Source organism: Onychomys torridus, chromosome 8, assembly GCF_903995425.1.
Source record: "Onychomys torridus chromosome 8, mOncTor1.1, whole genome shotgun sequence".
Lineage (NCBI taxonomy): Eukaryota > Metazoa > Chordata > Mammalia > Rodentia > Cricetidae > Onychomys > Onychomys torridus.
In genome coordinates this window covers 95,938,533-95,951,138 of record NC_050450.1, presented here as the reverse complement: position 1 = coordinate 95,951,138, position 12,606 = coordinate 95,938,533, and the positions used below count along the sequence as shown (strand labels likewise).

General features: G+C 43.3%; 1 protein-coding gene across 1 annotated transcript in view; it reads left to right on the top strand.

Annotated features, from left to right (window-relative positions):
• Prkca (protein kinase C alpha) overlaps nucleotides 1-12,353 on the top strand; it is a 399,183-nt gene extending 386,830 nt beyond the window's left edge. The window contains exon 17 of the mRNA XM_036194969.1: nucleotides 6,087-12,353. Within this exon, the coding sequence (XP_036050862.1) occupies nucleotides 6,087-6,251 (165 nt within the window). The 3' untranslated portion in view covers nucleotides 6,252-12,353. The remainder of the gene's footprint in view (nucleotides 1-6,086) is intronic.
• The last annotated feature ends 253 nt before the right edge of the window (nucleotides 12,354-12,606 follow it).

Sequence of the window (12,606 nt, the reverse complement as noted above, 5' to 3'; positions counted from 1 at the left end):
TGTAACCTTCCAGAAAGTTATATGCATATGTAGACCCATACATCCATACATAAAGGAGATAGTCGGCATTTCGCATCTTACATCTTTCACATAGCAATGTACCCAGAGGTTCATGGGTTCATGACATTCTTCACACGGCCATTCCTGATTCTCAACATCTCCAAATCCTCTCCTCTGTCCGTTCTTGTTCTCCAGACTTTCTGTACCAAAATGCACTGGCTTCAGTGGGCATCCAGGCCTTCGGTGAGCACCCTTCCTGAACCTTGAGTGACTAAGCAAACTAACCACACTTTTTAACCATTAACCATGTGCGTGCTGCTGCTTGCCCTCATCCTGCATCAAGGCCTGCCCTGAGCATGCTGATCTTCATGGAAAGGGTGGAGCAGTAGCCAGAGGCCCTGCCCAGGGCCTTCAGTGCAGTTGACCTTACCTCCCAGAAGCATGAGGCAGATTACACCAGCTTGTGCCTGCTATTGACTATTTTACTCACACAAAGAGATGAAGGGAACTGTGCAGAGGTGAGGTGATATGCTCACAAATGCTCACACTACATAGCACAGGGCTGTAGTCTCCCCAAGAGCAGAGACTTCAGTGTCAGTGAACACTCTCCTGATGCCCTAGCATGTCTAGCAACTGTCAGAAGCCCTTTCCATAGCCCTACAGCTCTTTTTATTTCTGTGCAGCTAACCTTTATGCTTCGTTCGTTCTGAACTCTGCCTACCCTCTGGGACTCGTGTGGTTTGGCTTTCTAGCTGTCGTTCTGTAACCACTCATGTTCCCGTGCCAGCAACCATGGAGTTATAGTCAACATTACCGAGGCACCATAGAGTTTAGGCCAACACGTGTGTTGCACATGCTCAGTGCTCTTCAGGGGTGAGAATCATAGACAGGAGCCATGCCCTGCAGCACAGCTCATTCTCCTCCCTCTGCCCTTTCACAGAACAAAAGGGTTTGGAAGGCTGCTTGCCACCCAGGATTTGGGGACAGAACTTTGCAATCCAGCATCCACCTTGAGCCTGCATCATTCCATGCTCTGTAGTGTCTTTACTATGCCTGACTTCTCTTGGGTCACTTTATTGATTGGTAATTTTACTAAACAGGGGGTGCCTTGGTTTCTCACTGTCACTGTGATAAAATACCCTGACAAAAGCAACTTAAGAGATAAAGGGTTTATTTTAGCTCATTGTTTTTGACAAATCAAGGTGACAAACTCTATCTGGTCCATGGAAAAGAGAAGAAAAGAATGGATGCATGGTGTTTGCACTCGCTTGCTTCTCCCACACTTACATAGTGCAGGATCCCTCCCTGGCTTGGGGAATGGTGTCACCTTCAGTAGGCAGAGTTTCCTCAATGTAATCAAGACAATCCCTCACATCTGGTCTCTGATATGGATAATCCCTCATTGAGACTGTCTTCCAAGGTGCTTCTAGATTGGTTCTAGTTGATGATTCAAACTAATCATCATGGGTAGAGGTATCAAAATGATAAAGATGTTAACTCCTTAATAAAGAGATGAAAGAGAAGGCAGATTGTTGACAGCATCCATTCCTTCTTCAAATGTCATCAGTCTGCATGCAGGGCTATTGCCACACATTTGTATCTTCTTCTCTAAATTGTTTCAGCATTTAGAAAGGCCGCACATGTGCCAAGTCCTCTAGCCCTCACCACAGCTGGAATGGTCACATCCCCATTTTACCTTTAAAGGGAGACGCAATGAGATTCCTCAAGCTACACCTGGGCCTCTTGATCTCTGGCCTGGTCCTTCTCTCGGCTGTCCTTCCTCGAGTGTCAGCACTACCTGATAAGAAACAGACACCAGCTATTCTCAAGGAGATCAGAGATCTGCCTGGGTTCACACACCAGCCTAGTCAGGTCTGGACTGCTTCTTGCTGACCATTTCTCTTCTGAGTTTGTCCCATGCCACCTTGCTGGCAAAGGTTTCCACTAATGAGAGCTGTTGGTGGCCTCTGGAGGTACATAGCATGCTTATTCACTCCAGAGGCACTGTCTGTAAGCTGACTTAGCCACTGTGAAGGTCTAGTGGACTAGAACTCAGAGGTCATAAACAACCCAAACTCGCCTATTGTTGTAGCTGCTATGGAGGCTGCCCTTCAAATGGCTGGGGTGATGGTGTTTTAGCTTCAGCCCTGATGAATGTTGGGAGAGCATCTGCAGTCAAGCTAGCTCCTTCTACCACTCACTGGCTTGGTTATCCAAGATCTCACTGGGTGGCTGTGTTTGTCTCTTAACTCCCTACTCAGCTCCAAGGTGGCACCTAAACCTCTCTACCCATTGAGCTGATGATCTCAAGGTTGGATCACAGGAACCAGGCAATAGATTCTTAAATGTATTATCACCTGCCCAAGTATCCAATGAGCTCTGGCTGTTATAATCCTTGTCTGTATTTACTGGTGGTATTTAAGATCTCTGCATAGCATTGTTTAAAAAAAAAAAAAAAAAAAGCAGTTCACAATCTTCTCCAGTCTTCCTTTGGGAAGATCATCTGTTTCTGGGCCTGGTTTTTCTTGGAAGTGCAGACATTTTTTTTCATGATATGAGATTTGTGATAAAAATCCTCATGCTGTACCCCTAGTACCCTTTTGGGGGTGACATTTATTGTGGTATGACCACCTTCAGAATAAAACATCCTCCAAGTTTTGGGTCTTATCTCATGTTCAGAATCAACCCCCAACATTTCAAAGGCTGGCCCTTCCCATTTCCTGCTAAGATATACTTACCCCTCATTGTGTTTGTTTGGAGTTTGTTGTTTGTTTTGTGTTGTCTGTCTCATGGTTGATGTGTCTAAACTTGAATGATTCAATTTTTATTCTTTGTCCTCAGTCTGTCCTTGCCTCTGGTCTCTCCAATTTAAGAAAAGGCTTGACTTGCTAAAATGTGATTTCTCTCCCCTTTCTTTGAGCCAGGGAAAATTCTATGGAGAGTTAAGGTGAGAAAAGAGGAAGGTGTCTCTTGTGGTGAGCAGTTTTGAGACTACCAGTTACATGTCCATTCTGTGTGATCACAGAGCAGTGACTGGATTGACTGGGGCTCCAAGCTTTCCCCTTAATCTACAGTCTACAGTATAGATGGCACGAGACTTCACCAAAAGAGCGCTTCCATCCCATTTATTACAACACTTGGCTTTATAAGCCCTAGCCGCTTTCTTCCTTCCCTGTCTCTCTCAGTGTTGATGTTTGTGTGAATCCCCTTTGTACATTTTGAGGACTCGCCTTTTGGTTTTTGTTTGGTTTTTTTTTTTTTCCTCCTTTGGAAATAAAGCTGTGTGTGGTGATATACAGCTATTTCACTAAGAATCTTCTCACTTGAAACTAATTTGTGGGAATCATAAAGACAGTATTCAAATATAGGATCATACTCATACAATCTTTTCAGAGAACAAGTCCATAGACAGGCAGGCAAAGATAACATTTTACCTTGGCTAGTCTTGGTCTGCCTTGTACAGACTCATATTCTCTCTCTTTTTTTCTCAGAACCTCCTCCTTGCTCTTCTTTGCATGGTCAGTATCAGAAAAAGCACAAATGATATCTTCTTACAGGTGCTATTGCCCACCTTCTAAAAGCATCAACAGTAAATGCATAAATGGGTACCCATTCATCAGATGCCAAAAGGAGTTTTCCTCAAAGCCAACCCTCACAGGGTGGTATCACTTGCTTACATCGCTTTTTCTTTGGGCTTCTGCAACTTATGCATGCTCTAGTCCCACATGTGGCTGCTTCTGCCTAGTTTCCTAGGTTGGCCCCTTCACACCAACTACAGGACCTCTCATTACAGTCTAGATATATGGAAACCAGTGTTTCATAACAGCTACACTGTTGACATTTTGAGTCAATAAGTCTTTGGGGGTGAGGGAAAGTCCTTCATTTTAGGGCATTTAGCAGTGTCCCTTTCTAACCACTAGATGACAATGGCACCCCTTGTCCAAGTTATGACAATTAAAAAAATGGATTCCCTGGAGGAAAACTCTTACCTTGTTAAAAACAAAGTCTTATAAAAAAGATAACTGTTTCTTTGGCTGTTTACATCCAATAGAGTTGAATGTGGTACCTCAGGGGAAGCTGGTTTGCATTATTTGTGATTTATAGATCAAATGCAGATTCCTGATAAATTCCAGAGTAGAAACAATATTTCCTTACCTGCTTCCTGAAGAGCCCTTTTCAGTGGTTCAGGATATCCTCTGCATGTGGGGTGATGTGACTGCAGGCTCCACCTCTGCTGACATTTGCTTTGAAGTGCTTTGGGTTCTTGCAAAGAAAAGCATCATGGGAATATACAGTTTGAAAGCTGAAGCTTTGTTGCTCCATGTACAAGAGCAAAACTGATAATGATGAATGTGCTTCATACCTGTATGGACTACACAGAGTGACTTAAAGACATTCCCCGCACCATTCAACATCACCACACAGAACTCTGCCCTTACCACACAGACACCCCACACATTGCCTCCCCCATCACTGCAGTGTGAAATGTCCTTGAGTTTGGAGTACATAACCACTTATTAAGTGAAAATAATACTAGAAAGGGATACATACTGTTGGTTTTGAAGACCTTGTTTTAAACTTGGGACATGTTTTCTACCTCCTTAGACTATTAGAAGCATGTTTTATTTGCTGAGAAAAGTAGGAAAATTATAATGAAATGAGATTCTCTAGAAAACCCATTTAGAAGATAGAAGGGGTAAGAAAATACAGCCCATGAGGCTAACAGATCTTAGTTTATAATAATAATAATAATAATAATAAGAAGAAGAAGAAGAAGAAGAAGAAGAAGAAGAAGAAGAAGTACTGAACTCTGACCAAGCACTAGGTTCTATGTAGAACTTGACCGTAAACTTTTTTAACATCATGAGGGGGGAGATACAGTTCCTCTCCCCACACTACAAAAGAGAAAATTGGGTACATTCCACCTCACAGATTACCTAGAACTGCCCTCTGCTAAAGATCCAAGAATGCCTCACTAGGTTAAAACTATGCTGACTCAAAATAAATTCATGTTACTCCAGCTGTGCTACCAGCAGATCAAAGAACAATGGTTTGCAGCGTGTTCAGAATCATTATTAGTAGCATTGGTGAAACTCCCAACTCTTTCTTCGAAGTCCCAGAGACCTTGACATGCCTTAACCTTTCTAGGTATCTTGGAAAATGAGGATACTCCTTCCCTGCCCTCCTAGAAGGAGTTTAATGTTTTGCAAGTGCATCATGCAGTGGGTCTTTTATAACTCTAAGTTGTATAATTGACTCCAAGTTGAATAAGACTCTCATGCACTACTGCTTAAGCAGCTGCCTAGTTAGGCAATCACAGGGTAGCTATGCCAGAAGCCTCCATCTGCAATGCCTTGGCAGATCCTGAAGGAAGATAATATTTAAGACAGATCACAGGCCTTACTATGCCTCCCCAGTAAAGTGCCTACCTTCTCCTGCCTTGAGACCATGCTGGGAATGAGCTCCATGTTGACCTGCCTGCCACTTGACCAGCTCTAACCAGATTGCAGAATTCTCACTGGGTGTAAGAACTCATCTCCTACCATCATCGCTGTACCTACCCCATACTGCCTTAAGATTACTCTGAGGTCTGGAGTTTCTAAAACATCCCAGTTATAAGGCAAAGATCCACAGTTTCTGTCTGATTATAAATATTATTACAAAAAAGCAGATGTGGTACAATAAGCTCACCCTGCCAATTCAAGGGTACTTACAGACACAGCCAACATCATGGCCTTTTCAACATGGAGCTATTACTGATGGCCCTGTGTGTGCACCATTCATGCTAATAGCTCTGCTTGCACAACAAGGTAATATTGAAGTAAGAGAGGCTGTCTTCTTGCTATGTTATAACCAACAGTGTGTTTCCATTTGGAGTTTTGACTCTAAGAATATCTGAAGATTTACAATCAAGTAACTCTGTTGTTTGCTGTGCCTGGCTTCTGACTCCAGTAGGCCTGCAAGTCCTCCAAGAGTCTTTCTGCCCAATTTCCCTGGGGCATGCCCTTTCCCTCCAAATGCTCTCAGAATACTAATCCCATGTTTTGTATCTTCTGACCTCTTCTTTTTCTTTTTTTCCCCCACAGTGTGGCAAAGGAGCTGAAAACTTTGACAAGTTCTTCACGCGAGGACAGCCCGTCTTAACACCACCAGATCAGCTGGTCATTGCTAACATAGACCAGTCTGATTTTGAAGGGTTCTCGTATGTCAACCCCCAGTTTGTGCACCCAATCTTGCAAAGTGCAGTATGAAATCTGAAAATGAGAGATCAAATGCCTCCCCAGCCCCCAGCCTCCCCAGCAGTGGGAAATGATCTTTAACCTAAAATTTTAAGGCTATGGCCTTGTTCCACACAGAGACCTGAAAATTCTAAGGACATTAGGCTGTAAGTGATCAACTTTTCAGGTTCTCTCTCTCTCTCTCTCTCTCTCTCTCTCTCTCTCTCTCCTCTTTTACAATGAAGAACATTATCTTAGTGGATGATGACATAATGAACAGAGTCCAGCTTAATTATGTAGAAGCACATCTTACTCTAAGTTAATTCTTCCTAGAAAACAAAGAGATTTGTACTCCCTCCCCCTTTTGGTACGATTTGATATATTCTCCATACCCTCCATCTTTGGATTTTCATCATGAGGATCCCTCAACCAGAGATAGTAAAGTGAACTGCTCCAGCTCAAGCACTGGAAACATCTCAACCCAAGGTGTCTTTGGAATGAAAGAACAGGAAACCCAAAGAGTAAGCAATGACAGGTTGGGGGGTAGTAGTGTCTTCAAGACTCCATTTCTTCTATTCTCCACTTCAATGGAGACAGTCCCCAGAATCTGAGAGGGCACATGTCACAGCACAACCATAGTGCAGCAGTGTGAGAATAAAAGGAAACTTCAAACGGATATCCACTGAATCTATCATCTGTGTAGCCCCACTTGGTTGATAACTGTCTTGATAACTCATTCTTTTTAAGAGGCCAAATCATGTAAGGACATTGCTAAACAAGCATGTGAAATCATTTCAGATCAAGGATAAACCATGTGTATGTTCATTTTAATCTCTGGGAGATGATTCTTCAATCCAGGGTGCCATCAGTAATCATGCCACTATTCACGAGTGTTGTTAGCCAACCCCTCACACATGATAATATTTTGCTACCTTTGTGGGTACCCTTCCTAAGAAGCCGATGTGTACGCCCCTATCCCTTTTTGTACTATTTATTTAATAAGCTGCAGTGTCATTTATGAAAGTACAATGTATAATAATTTAATCAAAGTGTTGACTAGCATCAGTCCCTATCAATTGGTTTTCCTCCTTTTCTCTAGCCCTACCATCCACTTAGAGATGAAAAACAGTATAGTTTGTGCTCCCATTCCCAGTTCCTATCAAATGACACACCTGGAGCTGTAGGCTCAAGATACTTTATGCTTATATCAGCTCAAAGATGTTTTCTTTCTAGAAGGATTTTAATATGTTTTGTGAGTGCATCATGCAATGGATCTTGCATGTTTATAACAAACCTTAATAACAAGTTAATCTATATTATTGATATAATTATATCAAATATAAAGAGTATTATGATAATTTTTATAAGACACAATTGTGCTATATTTGTGAAGGCTCCTGTTTCCAGTCTGCTTTATGTGTTAGCTTTATTCATTGCTGCTCTGCTCTCTCTTACCTGCAACCCCACACACTGGCACTCTATCAGATATATTAATTTTTTAATGTAGATGTAATTTTAAAAATGAATGGCTCCTTTACACATTTAACTAGGCTTTTACTATATATGTGTATATATGTGTATATATATATTTGATTCTACCTGCAAACCCTGGTTTTGTTTGTGGGAATTATTTTTGAGATGAGACTCTGTTAACTTCATGTCCTCCTTTGTCTGGGTTCCTCCCCCACTCCTCCTCTTGGGGATAGCTGGAGGCATCTAATTCCAGTACGCCTGATGTGTTTGTGTACGTGTGGCATTGTTACAGCACCTGGGCTGAACCCTGTGTGTGTGTGTGTATGTGTGTGTGTGTGTCTGTGTCTGTGTCTGTGTCTGTGTGTCTGAGTGTGTGTGTGTCTGTCTTACTCTTTTGAGCCTCTGTCTTTTGGGGACTCTAGGGGTAAAAGGGTGAGAGGATTCTTTTCTGTATGTTCATATAGACACACCAGAAGTATGTAGTCTGTCTTCTTGCCCTAGAATGACCCAGTGTGTACTCCAGAACACACAAACTCCATAAGACAAACTTTATCCCCATGCCTATGTACAACCATCCCTGAAGCTGCCACCAACAGACTCTTCTCAGAGGCACACACTGTCTTAAAGCTGTTGCTAGAACATTCCAGTCTTTGAAGAGCACATCTTTGGTCAAACGCCTTCCCAGTCCATGGTGTTTAGGAGAGGCAGGCTTTTGCAGCATAAAGAACAGGTGGAAATGGAAGTTCCCACCTGTCCTTATAGAAGCTCTCACCTGTCCTTATAGGGGCATTCTCCCCAGAGCATCTCTCAGCCCTCTTTGTTATTCTCCACCTGTCTGCCTGACAGTCAATAATGTGCAAACCACCAAGAGTGTTTGAGATAAGGAGCATAAGCTGTTCTGAAAAACCCCCTATCAGAAGGAAATATGGAGTCAGGAATGGGCCCAATCCAAAAGAGAGCACTTTCCTCTGTAATTTTTTTATGAATTCTGGACTTCAGAACTCCAAAAGGGTCTCATGTATTACTCTTAGAAGTCCAGCTCATCATCTTGGTGGCCAGCCTTATCAAAAACACCATACTTGGTCCAACAGTAAAGGAACTGGCTTATGAGCCTTGGAAATGAAAGGATTGTTCTTTACCAAGTGGAACAGCAACAGGGCTGATTCCCAGGGAACCTCTCAAGGTGAGGGAAGCCACAGAGAAGAAACACAAGGGTTGTAGACAATCTGTCCCAAGGAGCCAAGCTGCCTGCTTGCTTTAAGCAAGTAGCAGGCTTGAGTTTTCCCTTAAGTAGCCAACATCCAGCTCCAAGTGACTTCTCTAGAAAACATATGCAAATCCCTTGAGTGGCTTGTGTGCTTAGAGAATATGAAACAACATTCTCAAAAGGGAGGGAAAAAAGAAAAAAGAAAACATGACATAGCCACAGAGAAACCTAGGAAAAATGATAACAATTTAAGGATGTATTCATGATGCAGCCTATTTTATACACTGCTGAGTGTTAAATTTAGATAAAGGCTAATACTTTAAAGATCTGGGCAGCCTGAGACATTTATTGCTGCAAAACTAACTTGTGTATAGCCATTGACAGCTCTTAGGCAGGACCAACGGATACAATTCTACACCATTGCCCACTATACAGGCCTTGTGTGAAATGGGGCTCCAGGAAAAAGACTGCCATTTGAACTGAAACAACCACTGTGGCAGCTGGAATCAGGAGGGTGCCTTGGGGAGCTCTTTAGGAAGCACCTGGTCTCAGTCAGACTCTGCCTGCAATGGCAGGTCCTGTGGACAGAACCTAGCACAATCTGAGTCTCCACAGGACCCATCTGGCTGTGACCCAGAAAATCCACTGAAATTGCTTTGTATTATATTCCCCTGGAAGCTGCCATTGCTCAGTGGCAGCTCCTCCCTCTTCCACCTCAGGCCAGTGGGCTGCTAGCTCTGCTTTTGGCATGGCATCTAAAGTTCTCCAGTTGAACGGAAGATGCTGGAGTATGCTGCCAGGTACAGCCCTGGGCAGTTAATGGGAGGCCCACCTCCATGCAGGAGCTTATTCAGGAGGTAAAGGAGAAGCCCCAGGAACTAAAATGACTGCCCTTCACCACATCACACTCTGCTCTCTGGGGCCTGGTTTGAGCCTTCTCTTTAGTTGGCCTTTTTATTAGTAATTTGAGAAATTTAGGAGGCCAAGAGTTTTCTGAAAGCTTGGCCTGCGATGGTCACATGAAAGATCACCAGAGGCCAGTTTCAATCCTTAGGTGTTGTCGCTCATTTGCTACCGTTCTTAGCAGTGTGTGGTGGCTTGCCAAGCCCAAAAGACCTACCCATTGATGTGTCCCAAAGAGGAAGAGGCTGAAGTCAACACCATCAGGGAAGAGCAGGGTGTGAGTTCACCCAAAAAGACATGGAAGGCGGGGGAGAGGCTTTCCATGGGGGTCATTGTTGCACATGGAAGTTACCCTTTGTTGGTCTTGAAATGTGTGATTTTTGTCAGGGATACAGTCTGTTTTTTCTCAGACCCTCCCAGCTGTAAGAAGCCCTTTGCCCTGGGTAGAGTCAGGCCAGCCAGCAGACCCTGGAAGGAAGCCACTAAGGCTAAGCCTCTTTGCCTCTTGTAATTACGGCAGCTGAGACTTGGTGCACAAGTTGGAAAAACAAACAACAACAACAACAACAACAAAAAAAAACAGCCAACAGTGTCCTGCCAGTTTCTGCTTAGCAGGAAAAATAGGAAGGCTTTGTGCAAGGCTTTCTTTTCCCAAAATGGAAGAGAGAGGAGACTGAGAGTCATGTGCTTTTAAATGCCTCAGCAAGGCAACACCACCTGACAGTGTCTCACCTTCCCTCTGTGTCACACTGTTTCCTATTTGTTTACAGCCCCAGAAGGGCAGGGGTGCCTGCCCCTGCCCCATGACTGAGCACACCAAACAGGCATGCTCAGGAGATGCATGCTGAGCCAGGGACCTGAAAGGATGCTGACCATGAGAGGTTTAGGACCATGGTTAGCAGTGGCTTTCCTAACACTAACTTGACTCAATGTTAGGAAACAGGTTTGGAAAATTGTTTTCTTTAAACTGCTGCCAAATATGCTGGACGGTCAAGACTGCTGGCATGTCTTGTGTGGGCCAGTGCAGCAAATCTAGAGAAAGCTGTTTTTTTCTGCTATTAGAATAATCCAGAAAATTGGGAAAGGGTGTTTGAGACATGCACAGATGCAGTGTTCTAGAAATGATGTCCACTGTTCCTGGTGATAGGGCAGCATCAGGACTCAATGGCTAAAAGGATGTATGGCTCAGCTTTCTGTGCCCCTCATTCATGTGGTCAGGTATGAGTCAATAAACACACTGAACACACTTAAGTCATTAAACAGCCTTACTGTGACCCTCCCCAGAAGCCCACAAGTTCCAAAGACTTTTTTTTTTTAAACCCAAAACAAGAAATTGACTTATTAACTCCAGTAGAAGACCTGAATATCCTGGGCTATTTGTACTTTTTTATAGAGAACTTTAATAACTCAATTCTTTTCCAATGAGTTTTTTAAAATAAAACTAATAAAAATTTCATAAAATTCCAATTCCATGGAGCCTATAGGAGGATTTAATCCAAGTTGGGTAGAGCACCCTTGACCTGCAATCCCACTGCAGGAATTTTCACACACCAGTCAAGTCTGGAGCCCACATATCTTTAAACTGTAGGAAGGTGGCTTCAGAGGCCCCCTTCCTGATTCAGCCCTGGGAGAGCATTCTTGGGGGTCTCGAGGACCCCCTCCTCTTGCTCTCTAAGAGTCTGTGAACAAGAAGGGATGCTTCTTCAACTCTGTCTCCAGTTGCTTCTGGTCCCTCTGTCTCTCACACTTGGTCAAGATAGAGAGATGCCCTCTAAGGGTTTTGCCCGCTGGGCAGTTCAAAGCTACTATCCCAAGAAGGAAGAGCGGCATCGAGTGTGCCTAAGGCATCTGCTTCCATTTCCCCGTGTACGAGTAGACAGAACCCTACTTTTAGAAAATAGCTATTGTCCCACTTTGTAAGAACCCCCTTTTCTAAAATATGACAAAAGGCGACTTTGCACTTTCTGATTAAAAAACTGTGTCTTTTGTCTCCTGCTTCATTTAAAGACTATTCTGTGATCAATGTTTGTAGATTTTTGTTAATATTTTGCCTGGAAAAAATGTGACTCTCTCTTTGGGAGGTTTGGTAGACTGTTGGAAATTATACACCAAGGTGGCTACTATTTTGAGCCTAAGTGTTTTCTAAGAATCGGCTTCCTGTCCTGACTATGAAGGTTTTTGAGATTATCTTTTATAGGCGATGAGAAGCATTGGAAGTCGCGTTTCCTACTTGGTTTCTGTTTTGTTTTATGAAGGACACGCCATGTTCAAATCTCTCATTGAAAAACACCATGCAAAACCCCAAATTGGTTTGGAGGAAGGAGTGAAGGTTGAGGTTTTCTGCCTGAATAGGCCACCATTAGTGATAAGCCAGAGGGGCTGTGCCACTGCTTACTTGGTTAGCTAGCCGGTGAGAAGGATATGTAAATTACTGCATAGCTTTTTTGGATTTGTGTAACCTCTAATCTTTGTTTGCATGATTCGCTTTGTTAGATGCATTCATTGTAGTTCGGAAGCAAGTGTGTATGAATAAAGATACTGATCACTGCTAAGTGAGTGGCTGTCATTTGCATCCCATAATGGCCTTGCTATTCTTTCCCATCCAGTGTTCGCTGAATGGCGTGGACTCCAGACACAGTCTGTAGAACACTCCCTCATATTTTCAGCAATTTCAGGCATGGCTCTCTATTACAGACACTTTTTAAAAAATCATAAAATAGCTTTGGGGACTGGAGAGAAGGCCCAGCAGTGAAGAGAACTTGCTCTACAGCTGTGGAGACCAGAGTTCAGGTCCCAGCACACACA